Source organism: Aphelocoma coerulescens, chromosome 13 (assembly GCF_041296385.1).
Source record: "Aphelocoma coerulescens isolate FSJ_1873_10779 chromosome 13, UR_Acoe_1.0, whole genome shotgun sequence".
Taxonomy (NCBI): Eukaryota; Metazoa; Chordata; class Aves; order Passeriformes; family Corvidae; genus Aphelocoma; species Aphelocoma coerulescens.
In genome coordinates, this window is record NC_091027.1 from 2,169,547 (window position 1) to 2,191,522 (window position 21,976).

Here is a 21,976-nt window from a genome sequence, read left to right on the forward strand (position 1 = left end):
AGGAATCTCAGACAAAAGCCGCAGTTCCCGTGTTTTTGTGGGACAAAGAGGTCCTAGGGATGCCTCCCTGTCTCCTCGCACGCTCTCCTCTGCTCAGGAGAACTTGGGGTGTGTTGTAGGACCAGGATACAAATCGTGTTTTGCCCTGTCAGTGCAGGGGGAGATCTCTGCCTCCTCCCTTGGGCTGCTCACAAAAGCTCCCACCACCTCTGTAACCCACCACGGAGCCCACCTGGCCTTTGTTCCCTGCTCAGAGCTTTTCACCTGCCGGTCTCATGGATTTCTCTCAAGGATGCACCACATTAAATTCGGGCAGCTTTGACACGAGCCCATGGAGCTGGTGTGGGTTTGCCCTGATTTTTGGAAGGTTGTGCCAGAAGCTGCCAATTTAACCTTGGATTTCAGGCAGGAAGTGACCTTCCTGGCAGTGTCCACTCCAGGGAAAAGTGCAGGACGTGAGTTCAGGTGAGGTGCTGAAAAGGAGATGGAATTGGGACTGGAAGTTGTTGGTGGTGAGGTTTTAAATGAGCAGAGAGAGAAGGATGAGCAAAGCCTGAGGGTTCCTGTCTCCTTGCTCCACAAGACAGTAAGGAATGGAGTAGCTGAGGACACGTAATTAATCATTTTGTTTATGTGTACCAGGACTGCACTGGTCTCACTCAGTGTATCCCAGTGAAGCAGGAGATTTGGGAATATTTAACTTCATCTGCATGTCCTTGGCAGTGCCTGAGGGAAGCTTCAACCATGAGGATTCAACATACATTTATAAGTACTGTATATTCCAGAAATAACTGCTAACTCCCATTTTGTCCCAATGCTGTGCTGAAAACAGAGCAAAAGTAAAAATCTTTCCTAATTTTTAAAAACAGACCTGACAGCCCTGAGGAGTTCCTGGTGCTGCAGCAGCTGCAGCATTCCCTGTGGCTCATGTCCTGTCACATCTGGGCTCCAAACTCCTCTGGGCTGCCCAAGGGCTTTTGCAGTTCGAGCTGATGGAGCTCTCTGGGGGAAACAAAAGCAGGGCAGGCAGGGAGAGTCCTGGGGCTTGTGCCTGAGTGCTTTCCTCCCATGGCTGCATCTGTGCTCCCTTTGTCTCTGCAGGAGTCCTTGAAAATCATCCACACCCTCTGAAGCCAAAGGCTGCTGTGCTCCTGCTGCCCTGGCCCCTGCTTTATTCTCCAGATGCCGAACTCCCCAGGGCTTGAGCAATCCGAACCTCCCCGGAGGTGCTGGCCCTGTCTTGCTGCTGGTGGTTGTTGTTGCTCCTCTCCTGGCCGGGATGGGGCTGGATTTCGGGGGCACACTGCCCTGGCAGCCCATCCTGGGCTGCTCTGGACCCGATTTCCAGGCTGGCAGGGGCTGGACGTTTGCTGCTCTTCCTCTCGCTCACTAGATGGCACAACCCTGGAGCTCCTGAAAGGCTCTCTCGCTCTTTTCCCTGGGTTTTCACTCTCTGTGGCACCCCCTCCACCAGATCTCTGCTTCTCCTCGGGGTTTCAGGACTTTTCTTGCATTGTCCTCAGGGCTGAGCATGTGCCCTGCATGGGTTCTGTTCTCCCTGGGCAGGCTGGGTGCTGCCTGCTGCCAGCCTGGCTGTGATGGGTGGCACCTAAACCCTGCAATTCAGGGGTCACAGCAGTGGAAAATCATCCCTGGTGGCAGCTGGGAATCAGTGACATCCACCCCTGGTGTGGTCCCAGCTCTGCCGTGCTGGGCTTCAGCTGCAGGGATTTGTCCCCTGTAGGGGTGGGAGCAGAATTTTTGACTGATCTCTGTGAGGTGGCTCAGGGAAAATGGATGCATTTGTTCAGTACACAGGGAGGACCAGGACATTCAGTCACCTGGCACAGCCTCCCAGTTCTAAAACTGAGAAGTGAGCAGCAGCAGCGGGCTCTCCATGCCAGGACGGCTGCAGACAGCGTTCCCTCTGCAGCTCAGGGCTGATGGTGGGGCACTGCTTTCTCATTCCCTTCCCTCCCTGACACCAGGCAGACCTCAGGGACTGCCCAGCTGTGCCCAAACAGCTGCAGTCCACTTAGAGCTGGGCAGAAACCCATTTGTACACCCGAGCTGAGGGGTGGCTCCTCAGAAGTCATTTGCCCTCTTGCTTTAAATCTCTCAGCTGACCCTGACAGACACGGGGGAGAGCGCACGTTCCTGACTCTTGTATAGGTCGTGACCTCTCCTGTGTAGTTATTTTATTACAGTTATGTTATTTTATCTGGCTTCATGAAGCTTCAGCCTCTGGTTAGGGCAGCAGGGGATGATGTGTTAATCCTGAAACTCCCCTCAGTTGCACCTGTACCACCCAACCTTACTGTGGGATGTGCTGCTGCCACATCTCTGCTGTCCTGCACAGCATCCCCAGGGGTGTGGGCCGGGGACAGGACTCCCAGGTCACTCACAAGCCCCTCATTTGGACTCCTTTAGTAAATCCTTGACAGATTCCTTGATAAATGACCAAGGCACAGCAAGGCCCAAGGCAGGCTCTGCCTCTCCACAGTCGCTTCCCAGAGTTTCTCCCTGGGGAGGTGATGTGGGCAGCATGCAGAGCCACTCTCCTCTCCTCTCAACAGCCCTCATTAGACTTGTTAATTAAACACAGGAGCCATTTTGCAGCCTGAGCTGTGATTCTCTCCAAGCCCTGCTTGTTCCTGGGTGCTCATTAGCTGCCAGCCAGTGCCTGGTGCTGCCGGGGGCCAGGAGTGATGGAATCACTTCAGCAGCTCAGGGGGGAAGGCCATGCTGATGCTGAACTGCTTCTCTACCTTAATTTTTCTTTTCAGCATGTGAAGACCAGAAATTGTTTTATTCCTCTCTTAATCTGCTTTCTCCGTTGCTCCACATCTCAGTGTACACTCCCTCTCTTAGCAGCAGCTTTGGATGTTTTCCTCACCATCCTTTGGAGGATTTGTGCATCTTTTGGGGCTTTTGAAAACAGTAAAACTCCCTCTGCTCCGGCTTGGGCATTCCACACAACAGCTGCAGTTCCAGATGCTGGTGCTATCCCAGGCTCTTGATGAGCACTTCCAGGTCCAGCTCCAGCATCCCACATGAATGTCAGAATGACAGAAGGGAGGGAGGATTCCACAGGTCATCTCCACGCCCTCCACGTCTGGCCGAGGAGCGATGACTGGGGCAGGGGTGCGGGTGATGTGCAGCTGGTCCACAAGGAACCCAGTGCTGTGTCTGCACCCCAGCAGGCAGCAGGGAGGTCACCAGTGGCCTGATGTCCCCTTCAGACAACCCAGCAACCTTCCTGCAGCCACCTCTGCAGGGGCACTGTGGTCTGGGGCTTGGCTGAGGGGGAGGAGGATGAAGACGAGATGAAGACGAGCCCTTGGGGAGGGGCAGTAAAGCACTGGCAACCTGCCGGCACCTCCATTAATTCTCTGGGGTGGCTGTAGCAAAGTTACTAGTATTAAAAAGAGCCACATTTAAGGAGCCGCTAAGGAGTGAGATGAGTTGTTTATGATTAAATTAAATTCATATGAAAACTAATGACCTGCCAGTGTAAGCCTTGAGTAACTTTATAATGTAATTAAAAGCCCAACGGGGGAGAGAGCTGTGGTTATGCCACGTGTTGAGGAGCTGCTGGGAAGACGGAGGCCACGGGTAAGTGCTGATGTAGAGAAGTGCCTGGTCACTGCCCCGGCTCCTCTGCTGGCACAAGGGCACAGCTGGGCACAGAGTGTGGCACAAGGAGGGAGTGCCAGGAGCAGAGGTGGGTGTGGTTGGTCAGCTCCTGGCTCACAGGGATAGAATCATGGACTGGTTTGGGTTGGAAGGGACCTTAAAAATCATCCCATTCCATGGGCAGGGACACCTCCTGCTATCTCAGGTTGCTCCAAGCCCCGTCTAACCTGGCCGCGGACACTTCCAGGGATGGAACTTCCCTGGACAACCTGTGCCAGTGCCTCACGGTAAAGAATTCCTTCCTGATATCCAATCTTAATCTACTCTCAGTTCGGAGCCATTCCCCCTTCCTGTCGCTACACGCCCTTGTACACAGTCTCTCCACGCAGGTATGCGGCTTGTCCTGGCCAAGGCAGCTCTGCCTGTCTGACCAAGACAGACCTTTCCCTGCTCATCCCCTGCATCCTTTAGGGATGCGGCTGCTGGCGGCCAACCCACGGCCGCCTTGGGGCTGTTGTGGCGGGACAAGAGCGGGGGTGCAGAACCAACACGAGGTAGCGGAGCGCAAGCGGGGCAAGCCGGGACCTCTCCCCGGGAGGGACCGGCGGGCGCTGCGCCCTCTGAAACATTTCTCTCCTCCGGCGCTGAGCTCGGACGCGGAGCGGACGCACCGAGGGACGCTCGGTGCCGGCCGCCCCTTTAAGCGGGCGGCGGTGGGGCCGCCCCGCCGGCCGGGATAGGCCGGGCCGGGCCGGGGCCGCCTCCCGCCCCCGGAGCGGGCGGCGCGGGGAGGCTCGGCCGCGCTGCAGCCTCCGGTCCCGGCGGCGAGCGCCAGAGCGTCCCCGCTCCCCGCGGTGTGAGGGGCACGGCGGCGGCGATGCCCAGGCGGAGCATCGCCGAGGTGAAGGTGCTGGACGTGCAGAAGCGGCGCATCCCCAACAAGCACTATGTGAGTGCCCCAGCCCGGCCCTGGGCGAACAAAGGCCGGGCGCTGCCGGCCCCGCTCCCGCGCGGAGCTCCGGGAAGGGAGGACGGAGGAGGAGGAGGAGGGCGGCAGCGCTGCCGGGAGTGCTTCTCACTGGTGTCCCGTGGGGGTCCCGCGGTGCCCCCTGCCAGCGTGGGGATGCTCCGCCGCTGCCCCCCAGACGCCGCTCCCGGTGCCGACCCGCGGGGGATGCCCGGGGGATGCGGGCGGGGGTTGCGCGCATCGGGCAGCGGCCACGGGCGAAAGCGTCCCCGCGTCAGTGCCTTGGCACCGGGGCTGTGGGACCTGTTGGTCGCAGAGTCCCGGGGGAAGGGACCACCCGGCTCCTGCTTTCTGCTCCCTGGGTAGTGCTCGGTCCCTAGGAAGGATCCCTCGTGTCCCCTGCATCCTGCCCAGCGCCTTCCTGCGTGCTCCGGGGCATCTTCCAAACTGTTGTGGGTTTGGCTATTTTTGAAGGTGGTTTTCTTTTTTTTTTCTTTTCTTTTCTTTTTTTTTTTTTTTTTATGATTTAAACTTTGGTGTGTTTCCAGGCACCCGTGGAGAGCTTGTGGGTGGATCTTGGTAACAGCCGTAAAACAAAGACCAAAATGTTCTTCCCTCCCGTTTTGCCTTAGACCGGGGTGACCCAGTGACACACTGTTCGTGGCACATTTGGGTTGTGCGGATGTGGTGTTTGCTCTGCCTGGAGTCTGTTGTCAGAAGAGCCAGGCTTTCAGAGCTCCTGGGAGATCAAGGGCTTCTCCAGGTGCCCTCGGCTGGTCTGTGGCAATGAGCAACAATTGGAGGAAAGCCGAGGGCAGCCAGCTCCAGGAGGGGAGGGCAGAGGGGTCTCTCCTTGCATCAGGGATGCGGCGTGGCTGCTGCCACCCACCTCCTTATCACCCCTTCTTCCTGCCGCCCTGGCCTGGAGCTTTATCAGCCCTGGCTGAGCCTGGCGCCGGCTCCAGATGTGCCCTTTTCCTGCCGTGTCCATCCCGGCCTTACTCATCGCGGCTGTGCCGTGCCCCCCGCTCCGGAGCAGCGCGTACGTGCGGAGCTTTGTGCGCTGCTGTTTGTCTTGGCGGATCCGGGGCTTCGCCGTCAGGTCCCGTAACGAGGCCGGGCTGGGATGGTCTGTGGCAGCTCCTCTGCTCTCCCTTCAGCCCCTCCTGTGCGCCTCAGCAGCGGTGTCCCCACGGCTGGGCCACGCACCCCGAGTGCCGCGCACGATCTGCTTTGTGCGCTGTCCCTGCTCGCCCTCCGCCCGTCATGGAGAAGTCGGGTGGAGTTGGGCATAGCACAAATAATCCCTGTGAGGCTGGAAAACTGGGACAGCGATGTTTTCTGAGCAGAGAGCTGGATGGCGGGGCCATGGGTGGGGACACCGGAGCTCCGGGAGCGGTGGGAGAAGGCGGCTGCTCACGGTCCGTGACAGCTGTGCAGCCCGGCCGTTCGGCCTCCTCAGCGGGTCCCTCTGCCTCCAGCCTTTCCCTCTGCCTCCAGCCTTTCCCTGGACTTGTCTTGGACCGAATTCCAGCAGCGGGAGCCAGCGTGGCTCGCAGAGGGCTGAGCCCAGGGAGGGGCCGGCAGCCTGCAGGCAGCTGCATCCCCCGAGCAGCGCTGGAGTGAATGGGAGCGCTCGCCTTGCTGGAGGAATCAATAGAACCAGGCGGATTCACAAAGCCAGTTAATTATATGAAACCAAAACCTTTTTTTTTTTTTCTTCCCCTTCCTCCTCCTGCGAAGAGAGGGAGAAGCAGCAAATCATGGCTGAATCATCTGTAGGCAGTGGCTGGTGGCACAGTGTGAATCCGAGGCCACCACCAAGTGTCCGTGTAAAACCTTTGCCCTCTGCCTTCCTTCTGTGAGCACAGATGTGCTCTGCTCCGTCCCTGAGGCAGCTCTCCTGTCCCTGGGGAGGCTGGAGGAGCACGCTGGCTTTTCCTCCTGTTGCTCCTGTGATGACCTGCCCTGCTTGGGCTCCTCTGCATCAGGTGGAGGCTTCTCTCTGCTGGACAAAGGTGCGCTTGTGTCGCTCGTGTGAGGCCACAGAACAAAGTTATGAATTCCACTTTCCCAGAAAAGTGAGATCAAGCCAGTGTTTCAACGTCCTTGTTGCACCTGCAGTGGGGAGAGCTGGCTCTATTCAGGCTGCTGTGGTTTGCCTTTCACCTGGGTAATTGATATGAAAAGAATTGCATTGCCTGAGACAAAAAGCTGGTTTTTTGCAGCTCTGCTATGAAGCAGGAGGCACAATATTTCCCCAAACGGCAGGGCAAGGACCCAGCAAGGTGCTGGGCAGGATTTGGGTAGCTGGCTACAGGTGCTGAGCTGAGTTTTGGGGTTCAGCTGGGGACCCAAGCACAGCCCTGTGCCCTCTAACTCCACTTGTGTTTTAAAGCTTTTTTTCATGGGCATTACCTGAGGCAGTGAGAAATCCTTGTGCAGGTGTTGGTTGCAGGATGCTCTGGCTCTTGGCAGCCCATTATCCAAGGAAAAAGGCGACTCCATCCTTCAGGCAGTGGCTGAGGTAACATTTTCAGTAACATTTCCCATCCAATCCTATGTGAAGTGATCACAGTTCAGGGATGCTGCCAGCGAGGCCTCCGGGGCCATCCTGCAAATCTGAGAAGGCAAAGTCCAAGAGTAAAGTTTAAAAATAATCATTGTGAGAGACAGAGTAGCAGACTGTCATTTCTCTGGTCTGGCCAAGTCTCTGATAAATGAATGTTTATTCAGAAAAGACCCAAAACAAAGCCATAGTTGACACAGACTGGATTTTCCTTTAAAGGACTTCACGGGGGACCTTTTTATAGTGTTGTGTTTGTTATTCTCGAGTAGAAGCCTTAAAATAAAGCTTTTTCCTACTAAATCCAGATTTGGGTGGTTTTCTTTCCCTTGGGCAAGCTTCAGGATATTTTGTTCTGATACAGCTGCAATGTGTGTGTTTGTACGTGTTAATAGCAATGCCTTTGAATCCCGTCTCCATTTCTGCCTACCAGGAACATTTCCATAGCCACACAGGTTTAAATAGTTGTTCTGGAGCACCATCCAAAATCCAATATATCCATTCAGCAGGAAAGAGAGAGCAGCATGCTGTTTGGGTGGGTTCATTTAATGGGAAAGCTGGGTTATGTTCTCACTCCCAGCCTCCATGTATCCATGAAAAGGGGAAATTTAAAAGTGTGCAGCATTTATTTCGCAAGCCCAGTGAGCAAGATGGCAAAACTTCCCACAAGGTGAAGACCTCATCTGTGGCAGCTTCGTTGTGAAAGTAATTAACAGTGCGTGGTGGAATCTGGTTGATGGGATCTACAGGTATTTTAAAACAAATTTGAGGAGAACCACCTTCAAAAAGTGAAGGGGTTACATTTTTGATGTGGAATCTGTGCCATGATGGGAGGTTAGAGTTAGGGTTTTCTGTTCCTTGTCACGGTGGGGCCGTTTGTGGTTTCATTCCTCGTCCAGCCCAGCCCCATTTCTTATCTGGAACTGATTATGGAGTGTTTGAATGACAAGAGGACAGAGCTGCCAATCTACAGCCTCAGTGGTTCCTTGCTGCCTTATATTTGTAGAGCTGAAGGTGTTTCTGAGGAACTCATGCCCCATGGACGGTGTTTTGTGGTGCCTCAGCTGGAGCAGAGCTCGGTGGGCACCTGGCACGGTGTCACCTGGTACAGCTGAGTTATTCCCCTGGATTTTCGGTGTTATTTCTGCCTTTGTGAATCATTCTGGCTTCAAAGGGGCATCAGGGGATGACTCCCCCTGTGCTGTCTCCACGGGAAGGGTGACCATGCCCTTGGTATGGTGGGAATGTCCTGTGGGCAGCCGGAGGAGCTGAGTGAGGCAGGAGGAGGTTGGCATGAGTAGTGTGAAATCCATGCAGTGTCGTGTCCCCAGATAACCAAACTAGGAATGAAAGAGAGCCAGGGGGAAGCTGCAGTCTGACTCTTGGTGGCCTCTAAAGATTTGAGGGCTTTCTCAGCATCCTTAGTGGTGTTTTGCTGCTGTATCCTGTGGTTGTGCCTTGCCTCATCCCGTTTCCTGTCAGCTGCATGATGCTGTCCCAGCGAGGCAGGCCACAGGCAGGGAGTGTGGTAGGAATTTTGCCCTGTCCTCCTGCCTGGCCCTGCTCTTCTCCCCAGAGCTCACCAGTTTTTCCTCCTCACCTCCTCACCTTGGCAGAGTTGGGGTTTAATGGAGCACTCTTAGCTTTGTGGATGAAAACCAGCCCTCCAACTCAAATTCTCCTTTGTTTCTCTTCCCCAGTCACGTTACTCAAGGCTGTTGAAAACCTTGAATGTGGAAGGGCCAAGTCCTGCCTGGCTCATGTCTGCTGAGGTGGAAGCAGCTCCGTGTGGGAAGCTGATGCTCACACTCGATTCCAGCAGTGAGCCACAGCACTGGGGCCATCCCTGGCCTCTGCCTGCCCCCAGCTCTCTGACCTTGCTCCCCCACAGCTCAGCTTTGGAGGGTATCTCTGTCTTCCGGCTGTTTCATGCCGCAGTGGGAAATAGGAAACAGAAGAATCCATACGTGTGACCTTCAGTGTGACCGGGGGCAGACGGGCAGGTGCTTTTGTTGTAACTGAGGGGTCTGAGCCAGCCCTGCTGGGCTGTCCTTGGGGTCCCTGCCTTTGGCACAGCCTTGTGTGTGTGCCCTTTCCATCCCAGCAGTGCTGGCGGTGTGCTCAGGCCATGCTGTGCCCTGTCAGGCTGTACAGCAGTGGGTGGGAAGAGGGTACAAATCAAAGGGATGAACTGGAGCGAGGGGAGGCGGCTGCTTTGCAGTCCTGGGTCAGGCTGGTTTGGGTGGTGATGAAGGTTTGCCTGCCCTGCTGCTGCTCCATCCCAGTCACCCAGCCCCCTGCAGCTCTGCCTTGCTGCTTCTGCCTCCCCTTTGCCAGAGGGCCCGTGGCAGCATCCCTGGTGCCCGGTAGCCGCAATGCCTTCTCCGTGCCTTCCCCAGGGCCGGCTCAGCCAGCATCACCCTTCTCCCAGTTCCCCAGCCACAAAGCAGCAGTGAGGGGCTCACAAGCTGTCTGCTCACTGAGCTGGGAGCTGGCTCTCCCTCTCCTGCTCCAAGCTCTGGCATCCCATGGCACAGGAGCCCCCATCTCCCCTCCCCAGCCCTGCAGCCTGCGGCAGTGAAGGCTGATGGAGAGGGGCCAAGCACAGCAGCGTGGTGCCAAGAACTTTCTTTGTTTCCAGCCACCTCCCTCCTTTTTTTTTTTTTTTTTCTTTTCCTCTTACAATTTCCCACTCCCTTTTCTATATTAAACCCGCTCTGGCTTGGCTGGATTGCTCAGCTCCTTTGGTTTCTCTGCCCCTTTGGGTTACTCGTGCGGTGACGAAGGGAGGGTGAGGCTCTCACATCTCCCCTCGTTTCAGGGTCGGGGTATCGTGGGTGAAATCAAAAGCCTGATGCTTTTGACTGACGCTTTTCCCCTTTGCTGGTGAAAGATGCTTTAAATATGTGGAGTTTTCCACAGAGAGGTTTATTGTGCAGAGTCTCCCTGGACCCGAGACCACACAGGCTCCAAGCCTTTGGAAACAGCTCTGCAGACAGCTCTGCCCCCGCTGGAGGCTGTTATGTCTGGAGCTGCTGCAGGAGCTCTGCTGGAGGCTGGGGACCTTCTCTGGTGTCCCTGCATTCCCGTGGAGGTGTCTTTGCAAGTGACCGTGGCATTTCTTTCCACCCTGCCCATGTCTGTGTGCAGGGGCTCTGGGCACAGGGATGCCAGGGAAGCGCCAGGATCGCTGCAGAGCCCCCAGGGAAGGCTCTGCCGTGCTGGGAGAGCCACCCTTGGGATGGCTGAGCTGCTCCTGGGCTCCATCTGACAGAGCTGGATGGTGCTGAGCTTGGGGTGGCCTTGCTGCCTGGTTCAGCTGGGTGCCAGGCAGAGTTCCCAGGCAGCTGCCATCTCTCTGTGGGCTTTCTGTGTGTGTCCCCCAGCCAGGATGCCTTGCAAATAAATCTCCTTGCAAAACTTTGGGACACTCCTGTAGGAGGAGAGAAGCCAAAGCTGCAGCTCTAGGTTTTCCTCACCTTCACTCTGCCTTTTTCCTGCTCCCATTTAAGCAGCCCAGGCTGCTTCCCAGCTTGTCCTGGTGTGTTTATGCAAGGAGTCCAGAAGTGATTCTTCTGCGAGGTCACACGGCCTCGTGTTTAAGAACGGGAAACTGGTTCTGTTGTTTTATTTTTTTTTCCAGTATCTGTTCTTAATTTCCTTGCCTCAAGTCAGCAGTTTGAATCAGCTCCTCTCCCTCCCCATCCTGTTGTGTGGGACTTTGTGCCTTTTCGGGAAGAGCAAGACCAAGGATTTAGGAATGGCTCCGGAGCCCTGGGTCCCTTTGAGCAGTGGAAGTTGCCAGGAGCCACTGCTGTGTGCAGCACCAGGGCTCTCCAGCAGCCCCTGGAAAAGTCCTTCTGGTGGCTGACTGCTCCCAGGGCTTGCTGCTTCATTTCTTCAAGAGGAAAAGAAAGGGAAAAAGATGAAATCTCTGGCTGCCCTTTTCGCACTGGCTTCTCATCCCCTCTGTCCCCGTGACTCCCATGGCTCTGGATGTGTCTGAGCTGGCTCCTGAAGCCTCCCAGGAGCTCCCTCCCTGCCTGGGCTGCCCTCCTGCCCAGGAGGGATGTCCTGGATCTCCCCGTGGCTCTCTCCTGCCATGAGCTGCCAGCGCGTTGCCCCCGGGAGCTCCCCCTGACAGCTCTGTCACGGTTGGCCAGGTGCCGTTCACATTTCGTGTAGCAAACTGTCGTTTTTCTGACACTTCCCATCCAAAGGTTTTCAGCCCCATTTTCCACTGGCCCCTTCTCCCTCTGAGAGAGCTGCTGGGGAGGGGACAGCAGTGACAGATGCTGGGAGATGATGGAAGGGACCAAGCTCGTGGTGCCCACTGGGAAGGCACCCCAGGGATCCCCGGGGCCTCTTTCCACATTATGTTTCCATTTAGGGCATTTAGTGTGACCAGGAGAACCTCGGGCAGTGGTTGGTGGTCCTGATGTCACACTTCTCAAGTGGTCATTTTTAAGTAGGTGGTTTGTGATCATTTCCTTGTAACGTAGGGAGTTTGGGAATCCCAAGGAGTCTGGGAGCCCAATCCCAGTGGAGTCTGTTGTATTCGGCCTTTTGCACCTGCAAGTTTCCATTTTCTGTGAAGGATCTGTTCCATTTCTGCCCTCCAAGGGACGGGAGCATGGAGAGGGTTTGGTGGTCATGAGAAACGCTCCTCTGACCTGGCATGAAACAAGATCCACCTGCACCTCAAAAATTGTCCCTGTGGCTTCTGTACCTCCCAGAACTGGAGGCTCTCAGGGCTGGGAGAAGGGTCAGGTGTCCTTTCCAGAGGGAAGGAGGAAGGGGAGCCACCATTCCTGGCTCTCACCGACTCAGCTCCTTCCCTTCCCTGCTGCAGACCCCACAGCTGGCCCGGGAAGGGCTGTAGATATTTGGATATTTGGGATTTGGACAGCTCAGCTGTTGATTTTGGCCAGGGGCCCTGAGCCCCCTGCCTGGATCCGGCCACCCCTCCCTGCCATCCCCTCGGCTCCCCATCCCTCAGGAATCCCTGGAGCAGGATCCAAGTGCCAGCCCCCATCCCTGTGGGGGCACACCCCAGAGCTGTGCCAGCTGCAGCCCGGGGAGATCCCCTCTCCACAGAAAAGCCCTGTGGTGGTTTCTCCGTGCGATGTCTCCGAAGGGCCGTGGAGGTCAGAGCTGGAGAAGACCCGTGCAGTAACTGCTTCCACATGTCCTCACCCCCACGTGGGCTGGGAAAAAGCCTCTTCCCAGAGCAGCCTCTGCAGGGCTGGGGGGGCAGCCGATGGGATGGCTCCTACTGGGACAAAATTTGGGCTATCGAGGTTGCTGCTTCATGGGGGCTGCTCCTGGCAGGACATGGTGCAGTACCAGGACAGGAGGGGAAACTTCGGACCGAGTGCAATGGTTTTAAAGCTGTCTTGATCACGGGAAGTTGGATCATCCCAAAAGCACCTGAGGAAGGGATTTGTGGGTCTGTAGGACCCATGTCCAGTCCCTCTGGAAGGCCTCGCTGGGTGGCTGAGGGCACTGTTCATCCCTTTCCAAACCTGCACCGTCGTTGTTGGGTGAGGAGAGCACCAGAGTTGTATTTTCCAGTGGGTGTTTTATTCCTGGGCCAGCAGGGACTGGATCAGGTAGTGGCAGAGACCAAGATCTGGTGGGATGAGGCTGTTGGAAGGACAAGGAATATCCACAAGCAGAGAGGAAATTGGCTTTCCCCAGGTTTTATGGATACTGAGGAGCTCCCGTTCCCGTGGGCTTCCCCATCTTCTCTGCCTTCCCTAAGTCGGTTGAGGAGATAACCCTGGAGACCTCTCTGCTGCTGGAAAGGGCTGTGCAAGAAACTGCTCTCCTGACTCCTGGGAGCTGTGCCTTCCAGCAAAACACCAGTGAGCTCAGCACTGAGGAGAAACGCTCCTTCCCTCTGCTGCAAAGGGCACAAGGAAGCTTGGTGTGCCCTCGGACCTCGTGGCTTTGTTACCCTGAAGAGCTCGGAATTATTTTGGCTCGAGTATATCCATATCCTGATTAAAATCCCAGTCTAATAAGCTGTTGACTCCAAATAAAGGCAGGATAGGAATAAACAAGGAGGAAAAGTTGGCTCCTCCTGCTGCCCCAGTGGAAGGCTCTCTCCAGGCAGGCTGCCAGCGGTGATATAACCCCGAGGAGTGCTGTGGACTGGTAAGAAAACTGGGATATCAGCTGAGCTTCCAGCCCACATGAGCTCATGCTGGCCCAGCAGCAAGTCCTGGGGAGAGGGTAAAGGAGTTTGAACGTGTGTTAACATCGGGTTAACCCTTGGTTTTCTGGTGGGGTGCAGCCTCCCCTGGAGCACAGTGTGGTCCTTCCAGGCCTCCCCAGCTGGAGCAGATGTTGGCTTGGAGAATCCATCTGTCTTCCCTGTGTTCATACGGGGGAAGTGCAGGTCCTTCATCTCAAAATCAGAGTTTGTGAAGGAAAGCAGAGCAGGGAATGGCTTCAGGCTGAGAGAGTGGGTTTAGACGGGATATTGGGAAGGGATTCTCCCCTGTGAGGGTGGTGAGGAAGAAGCACCACAGGGTGCCCAGAGCAGCTGTGGCTGCCCCTGGATCCCTGGCAGTGCCCAAGGCCAGGCTGGACATTGGGGCTTGGAGCACCCTGGGACAGTGGAAGGTGTCCCTGCAATGGCAGGGAGTGTAATTTAAATGATCTTTAAGCTCCCTTTCAACCCAACCCGAGTTCAACAAAAGTGGGCCTTGAATTACTGGTTTGAAAGTAAGGAAATTCGTTCTTTATTTTGGCAATAAGAACTTGATCCCTCTCGCTGCCTCGTTTTCCCCCTTAATTTGGAAGCGATTCCAGTGGGAAGAGTTTGTCACCCCTCAGGAGTGTCCTCACCTCGGTGGCTCAGGCTGTGTCCACCCTCTGAACAGCAGAGCGAGATTTGAGGTAGATTTTCAGTACAGGACTGGAGCAGGTTTGATCAACTCAAATAATTGAGTGTTGAGCTATCCACGTGAGACTCCTGGTGTTTGAGTGTGGATATGGGTTTAGGATGTTGGTCACATTTCCAGAACCTGGGAAAACGGGCATCTCAGTTGGAAAAACCTCGTGGAACTCCTGAGGGATTCTGTTTTCAATACTAAACCATCAGCATTTAAGAGCCTTCATGCTTGATTCTGCCGGCAGAAGTTCCAGCAGGTCCCTTCACCTGGGCGTCTGCATGTTTTGGTCCTTCTTCAGGGAACTGATACTTGAATTTCTGGTGGAAATACGCACTTGAGTTAGGAGAGAAAAAAAAAATCCCCGTGGTTCTGCTCAGCCAGTCTGTTATCAATTTGAGATCTGTATGTTTTGGGTGTTGCACTGGCACCTCATCAAGGGTTATCTCTGCTCTGCGTGAAAAACAAGGGAGGACATCAGAGCAGTAATTGCCTCATTCTGTGATTTGCTTGTTGTCTTTCAAGGAAGAATTAATGACGAAATGGGCTGGGTTTGGTGCTTTGTTTTGCACTCCTCACCAGTTAAAGCCTGGTCATGGGGTCTGTGAATAACCTGCAATGAATAGGGTTGATTGTGGGGCGTTTTTAGGATCAGGAGGGGGATTTGCACCCCAGCAAGTGTAAGAAACCCAAACCTCGGAGCTGCTCATGGCAAAACAGGTGGAGTTTCAAACCCTGGGGGCTTGAGCTCTTGCAGTCCCAGGGGCCAGGCTGGTGCAGGTGCTGCCCTGGGATCTCAACACCTGCAACTGTAGGTGGGATATCCAAGGTTTAGTTCTTAGCTCCTGTGTCTGGAGGGCTCTGTGCTGTGTTTTTACACTGAAATGTCATTTCACGTTCAATGTGTGCCCCTCTTTAGGGCCACAGAGCTCATTCACCACTAGAAATAACCATTTGGTTAAGCTGCAGCAGTGGGGCTCAATAATTTAGGCTTGCCTATGTTGTGGTGTTGCTGAAGTGATCTGAAGTGTTCCCACGGTTGTCACCCAGCCGTGGGGGCTGCACTGGCGGATTTTTGGGTTGTGGTGGGGCTTTTTGGGTCCCCTCTCTCTGATTTGTCCCTCTGTCCCTTCCAGGTCTACATCATCAAGGTCACCTGGTCCAATGGAGCCACGGAGGTCATTTACCGGCGGTACAGCAAGTTCTTTGACCTGCAGGTAGGGAATCCTCCAGTTCCTGGGGGTTTGGCTGGGGAGGATGAAAGGCTGAGGTCACCTGAGCAGCTGGGTTCTGCTTTATCTCTGCAGTTGCTGGGGGTTTTATTGGGGGGGGGAGTTGTTTGCTTTGGGGGAGGATTTTGTTAGAGTTAGGTCCAAATTCCATTCCTGTGGCTTTCCCAGCTGCTGTCACAGCAAGTCAGGGCTGCCACTGGAAAACAACTCGATTCCCTGGAGCAGGGCCTGGGGAAGTGCCCGCTCCCCCTGGCAGCCCAGAGGGCAGCTGGCAGCAGCTGCTTTGATACCTGGAGGAGCCAACAAGAAAGATGGAGAGGGATTTTTTTACAAGAGCATGAAGTGACAGGATAAGGGGGAATGGCTTCAAACTGAGGGACAGTGGGTTTAGATCAGATATTGGGAAAAAATTCCTCACCTGTGAGGGTGCTGAGGCCCTGGCACAGGGTGTTCAGAGAAGCTGTGGCTGCTCCATCCCTGGAAGTGTCCCAGAAGAGGCTGGATGGAGCTGTGGGCAAGCTGGTGTGGTAGAAGATGTCCCTGCCCATGGCAGGGGGTTGTAACAAAGTGATCTGTAAGATCCCTTCCAACCCAGGCCATTCCATGGTTCTGTGACTTATTTCCCTCCTGGTGCAGGAGGGAGCCAGGAGGAGAATGGAAGCGGGAGGGAGGAGACTGGAAAGGCAGTTGGGGTGGGCTGGGCTGCAGAAAACCCAAACCAGTGCTCTGGGTGAGCAGGCAAAGGGTGTTTTCTACCTCCTCCTTGGTGGAGATGAGCCAAGGGGTCTGGCTGGGCTTTATGAGCCAGAACGCAAACCGAGCTGCTGGAACAGGCTCTGTGCAGAAGAGAAAAGAAAGCGCACAAAGGGATCTCTGGACTGGCAGCAGCTGCCAGAGGGGCCATTGGAATGCCCTTCCTGGGCTGTTTGTGGCACCAGGGGAGGAGCTGGGCACCCTGTGCCCCCAGAACCCTCTCATGGGAGGCTGAGCATCGCTGTGGGCTGCATTCCAAAGGGGAAGGAGAAAGCCTTTCCTGAGAGCTCCGCATGCAGACACAAACACTGCTGAAATTACAGCCTGCCCAGCAGAGCGAGCCCTGGGGAACGCAGATGGCTTTCCCAGCTTCAGCTGGCTTCTCCAAAGTCTGGGATCGGGGCAGATGCTGCTCACTGCCATCAGTGGTGCCCTGTCCCCTGCCCAGCAGGACACCTTCAGCAGAGCTGTGGCTGTGACCATGAGCTCACCAGCTTTGGCAGCATCCCTGCCCTGCCCTGCGCTGCTGCCACACAGCCCCAGCCCCAGGTAGGGTGGCCCAGGCAGGGGTTAAGCTGTGTGCAGCTGCTTGTGTAACCAAGGAAATATTAAAGTAAATAAACAAGGAACAGCTGTTGGGCAGCAGCCAGGGTTGGAAGGAAATGGAACTCGTGCTTCCTTCTCTGCAGCATCTCGTCTTCTCTGGTGCTCCACGGTGGTGGCCAAGCTCGTTCTGTTGTCTGCTGCAAGGGGGGCACGGCCTTTTGGGGTTTTTGTTTGGGGTTTTTGTGCCTCCAGCTGTGCTGTGTCCCTGGGCTGGGGAAGGAATGTGGGGAATCGTGGCTGTGCTCCCTCTCTCCCTCCCCTCCATCCTGGCTGGAGCTGTGCACGCTCCTGAGATGGAAAACGTCGTCACTGGAGCCAGAGGCTCTGCAAAACACCCCGGAGCACCTCTAGATGCAGGAATACTTTATAAATACGTATATTTTATAGATAGATGTATGTATATGTCATGGTGGAGGTGGGAAAGTTTAAAGCAGAGATCTCCCCTCTTTCGCTGCTCCCCTGCAGATTTTTCTTAAAAAAAAATAAGAAGAACCACTCCTTTTTGGCTCTGTTGAAAGAATGAAAGAAGCTGTGGTTTTCCTCTTCCTTCCCCCTTATCACACATGCTTCCTGGTGTCCTTATTTTAAACTTGTGGTGCAGGACAGTGGAAATTGGATTGAGAGGCGAGGAGTGAAACAGATCCTCTGAGCACAGTGGAAAAAAATGCTCTAGGTAGGCTTGGTAGCACTGACTGTTGCCATTGCTGGAGGCCTTTCTTGTGTGACTCTTGGATGATTCCATGCCAATTTTAGCTCTTTAGGCAGAAGTTTTCCGTGCTGGAAATTATTCGTGCCTCTGGTTATTTAAAAAAAAAAAAAAAAAAAAAAAAAACAAGAAAAATTCCACACAAGCCCTCACAAAAGAAGTGAGGGACTGAAATGGTTCAGCTGCTTCTGAAAAAAGCAAGAGGGGAAAATATTTTTCCTAGGTCCAGTTCTGATGATCTTTTTGATGTGCTGGAGGAAGAACTGGAAACTTGAGTCGCAGGTGATCTGTGTGTCAAGAATCTGTCTGTCATGTTATCCAAGGAAAATCCATCCAGATTTATCCATCCTCACAGCCTTGAGCAATCCCAGTACGGCATGTTTGGGTCGGGATATTTGTTCATTTAACAGTGTTCCCAGTGGTTCTGGCTGCACTTCCCATGCTCCTGTCAGAGGCTGAGCAGGGTTTGTTTGTTCAAGAGCAGCTCTGGCTGCATTTGGGTGAAGGTTGGTGCACCCTCCTTGGCTGTCAGTGGCTGTTCCTTGTCAGGGACATGGAAGCTTCTGGATCCAAGTGGGAGAGAAGAGCTTGGTGGGGCTGAGCCTGGGCTGAGGAGGTGCTGCAGCTCAGCACGTGAGTGGCTGGGGAGTTTCTCCTGATATTCCCAGTGGGGAATCCGCAGCTAAAATCACTTGTCACCTTCCATCGTGGTTAAACAATTATTTCAGGAGCAGGGCCAAGGAAAACACGAGCACGCTCAGCGCTGACAGCAGAGCCACGGGGCAAAGTGTCCTCCCCTCCCCAGGCAGGCAGGAAGGACACTGCAAACACACACTGAACCAGGAGTGAAGCCTGGAGTCTGCTGGGCTCTGACTCCACAGAATCCTTGAGGCTGGAAAAGAGCTCCAAGATCAGAGTCCCAGCAGTGCCCCATCCCCACCTTGTCCCCAGCCCAGAGCTCTGAGTGCCACCTCCAGCCCTTCCTTGGGCACCTCCAGGGATGGGCACTCCAAACCTCCCTGGGCAGCCCCTGCCAAGGCCTGAGCACCCTTTCCATGGGGAAATTCCTTTGCCTTGGAGACATCAGAGCGGCTTCGTTCCCTGTGCTGGAATGAGGAGTGTCAAAAGCCACCTTGCTGGCCACAGTGATGCCACAGATTCTGGCCAGGAGCATTTGAGGCTTTGCCTGGGCACTGTGGGCTTGCAGAGCTCTTCAGTTTCCTGTCCTTGGTACCCAAACCTGACCCTGTCCTGCAGAATTCCAGGCTTCCAGCTCATAGCTGCAGCAGCCTTTCCACCCTGCCTTTCTCTTCCAAGGGTGGCAGGACCTCCTCTTTTTCCCTAATTACCTCTTTCCATTCCTTGGGCCACACCAGGGGCCAGTCACTGTCCCACAGGGGGCTGTCACCTCCTCTCGGGGCTGGTGCCCAACACTCGCTCCTGAATTGGGCTCAGTGTGAGGCACTGGCTGCTTCCTCCTGAACCCAGGCCAGCAGTTTGAGCCGATGAAGTGGTGGCTCCCATCCCTTGGGAAGTGCTCAGGTCGTGCCTTTTCCTGCTCCGGGGCTGCCATTCCAGGTGCTGAAATTGGGATGAGAATTCTTAAGCCGAGGGTCAGCTCCACCTCCTGCTCCTTGCAGGAGCTCAGTGAGCTGGGCAGTGCTCAGGAGGGGTTTTGCTGTGCAGATCCTCTGCCTCCCCTCCTTGTGTTCTCCATGAATGCTTTCTGTCACATGGCAATTTACATGAGAGTAGGAAGGAAGGAAGGAAGGAAGATAAAATTGTAATTCTGAAGTTTAAAACGTGGTGTAACTGTAGGATTTGTAGTAAATTTGTAACTCTGAGTCCTAAATTCGGTTCTGCATAAATCTCTTTTCTGGAGGAATAATTTCCTTCAAATAGCACTGAGGCTCTTTCACAACGCTCACTGTTCCAGATGTGAGCTGCTGGGAGCAGATGGATGCTGTTCCTAAGAAATAAAGGGAACGGGATTGATGCTTGCAGGGATGCCAGCTGTATCCAGGACACTAATTGGGGCTGGCAGGGATGCTGGGAATGTCAGCTGGCATGGAGGGTGGTGATCAGACATGGGAGTGGCTTCTGTGGTGGCCAGAGAGAGAGGATCAGGCTCTGATCCTGCCTGGGAGATGCTTCCAGCCCTGCCAGAAATGGAAAAGCCATGGAGTGACTGTGGGAGTCACTTGGATCGCGTGGGATGCACCACTTGGGAGGAGCCTGATGAGTTCCTTGGAAAGATCCTCTTGAAACCCTTGGCTGCAAGGAGTGGCACTGCTGGTTAGAGAACGGATTCTGGCTGGTCTTTTGTGGTTTCTCATGGAAACCCCCAAAAAGAAACATTTTTTCCCCCCTTTGTCATTCTGAGCTCATCAGGCATGGCTGGCAGTCACTTCAGGTCTTCATGTGACCGAGAGCCACTGTTGTCTTGCTGCACTCCTAAAACATCCTAAATCCAATCCTTTCACACCTTTCCTGCTCTTGCCAGCCCCCCATGGAGCCCCACTCCATGTCCTCGGCATCCTCTGCCTTTTGGCTGCAGCCACATTCTCAGAATCCCAGAATTACTGAGGTTGGAAAAGATCTCCGAGCCCACCAAGTCCAGCCTGTGCCCCATCCCCACCTTGTCCCCAGCCCAGAGCTCTGAGTGCCACCTCCAGCCCTTCCTTGGGCACCTCCAGGGATGGGCACTCCAAACCTCCCTGGGCAGCCCCTGCCAAGGCCTGAGCACCCTTTCCATGGGGAAATTCCTGCTGCTGTCCACCCTGAGCCTGCCCTGGCCCAGCCTGAGGCCGTTCCCTCTCCTCCTGTCCCTGTTCCCTGGGAGCAGAGCCTGACCCCCCGGCTGCCCCCTGGCACGTTTCAGGGATGCCCCTCTTTGGGACAAGTCTTGACCTTTAGGAAGGTCAAAACCCTTTCCTTCAGTCCTTGTCCCAGCTGAAGCTGCAGCAGAGGGTGATGTTCTGTGGCCACTTCTTTGCACAGAGCTTCAATTTTAAGACCAGGGCTGAAGACACGACATAGGCTGGGCTCAACGTGCTCGCTGCACAATTCAGGGACAGAAAAACTGGGAATTGGAAGCAACGTTAAAACTGGCTCTGGCTCTCTCTCCCATTCCTGTCTGTCTGTGCATCCAGTGTGTGTTTCCCAGTGCTCTTGTTTGTCCATATGTTTAACAAATCCTGCAGGTTCTTAGCTGGAAACTCCCAGCTTTGACCCACCTGGAGCTGTGTCATCTTGGAGAGAGTCCTGCGGCCCTGGGGCCAACAGCTTTGTGTGGAACACCAAAAAATAAATAGTCTGTTGAAGTGGTGCCTACTTCCATGAGAAAGCTGGCAGCAGGCAGTGGTCTGTGCCTGTCAGCTCCGTGTGGAAGGGAGACTGCTCCTTCTGGAGGGGGTTCCTCACCTCCTCACAGGCGCCAGGGAGAGGGGAAGGTCTGTGTCTCGGGGATTCAGAGAGGTTTTCAATAATCCACCACATTTAATGGGCTCTGAAGACTGGAGCTGGCACACAAAGAGGAATTGTTCTCATCAGCTTGTTTCAGGCAGTTGGAGGCTTGAAAAATTAAAATGAGCCTCTTGCTTCCATTACTGGCAGCTCAGTGCTTGCCTTCCTCTGTCTTCTTCTCTTCCTCCTCCATTTTTTCCTCCTCCTCCTCCATTATTTAACCCGGGCTCCTGGCAGGAGTTCTCAAAGGTGAAGTGAGTGTTATTCAAAGGTGAAGTGAGTGTTATCTTAATCCTCCCGATGTGGAGAGCAAAGAACAGCCGTGCTGAGTAAAGTGCCTCCAGGTGGGAATGCCAGCCTGGATTCACCCCTCTCCTGGGTCATGCCTGTTCTGGGCCGGCCTCTTTGATGGAAAAGCCCTGAGGCAGCTCAGCCAGGCTGTGGCTGCAGGAGCTGGATGGTTTTTTGTATCCAGGGATGGTAAACAGGGCTCTCTCGAGAGCTCTTTCGTAACAGGAATCTTATTTCAACACTTTGGGGATTTCTTTTGGTTTTGTTGTTTTGTTTTTTTTCTCCAGGGTTTATGGAGTTCAGCAAAATTCTGAGCAGTTGTGTGTGCAATGATCTTTGTGGTTTCACCCTCCCACAAAAATAAATCAGCAGGATCTCAATCTCAGGCAGTTGGATCAGGAAAGGCAGGACAGGGAAAAACCCAGAGCTTCCTCCAGCGAGGTTCCTGCTACAAAGCACCAGCAACTGCTTTGTCCTCTGTGCCCAGGCTGCACCCAGAGCCACGAGCTTAACCACCACATGCAGAAGTGCAGGAATAGTGAATTCCCATCCTGGAACTCGGGAGGAGGAGAAACACTTCCCATTAAATGAGGGCTCCCTCTGTTTGCAGAGGGAGCAGCCGCTGTTTTTCCAGCAGTGCGTCAAAAGACCTTCACCATTCTCCTCCTCTCTCCCTCCACAAAGAACATGCACAGCCCAATGCACTTCAGCCTAGTTAAAAGTTGGCTCCTTAATGTTTTCTCTCTCCAAATGTCTCCCATTTATAGCGTTCCAGCCTTTGGCAGCAGCAGCCGGCGCATTCCCGAGCGTGCCAGCGCCGGGGCAGGTCAGGGACTCAGCATGGGCTGGAGCTGG

The 21,976-nt window shown here is 54.6% G+C and overlaps 1 protein-coding gene across 2 annotated transcripts in view; it reads left to right on the forward strand.

Annotated features, from left to right (window-relative positions):
* The first annotated feature begins 4,450 nt into the window (after positions 1 to 4,450).
* The window catches only part of SH3PXD2B (SH3 and PX domains 2B), a 61,059-nt gene continuing 43,533 nt past the window's right edge, over positions 4,451 to 21,976 (forward strand). For both annotated transcript variants that reach the window (XM_069028868.1, XM_069028869.1), the window contains exons 1-2: positions 4,451 to 4,585; positions 15,205 to 15,285. In XM_069028868.1, coding sequence (XP_068884969.1) covers positions 4,514 to 4,585; positions 15,205 to 15,285 — 153 coding nt within the window. In that variant the 5' untranslated portion in view covers positions 4,451 to 4,513. The remainder of the gene's footprint in view (positions 4,586 to 15,204; positions 15,286 to 21,976) is intronic.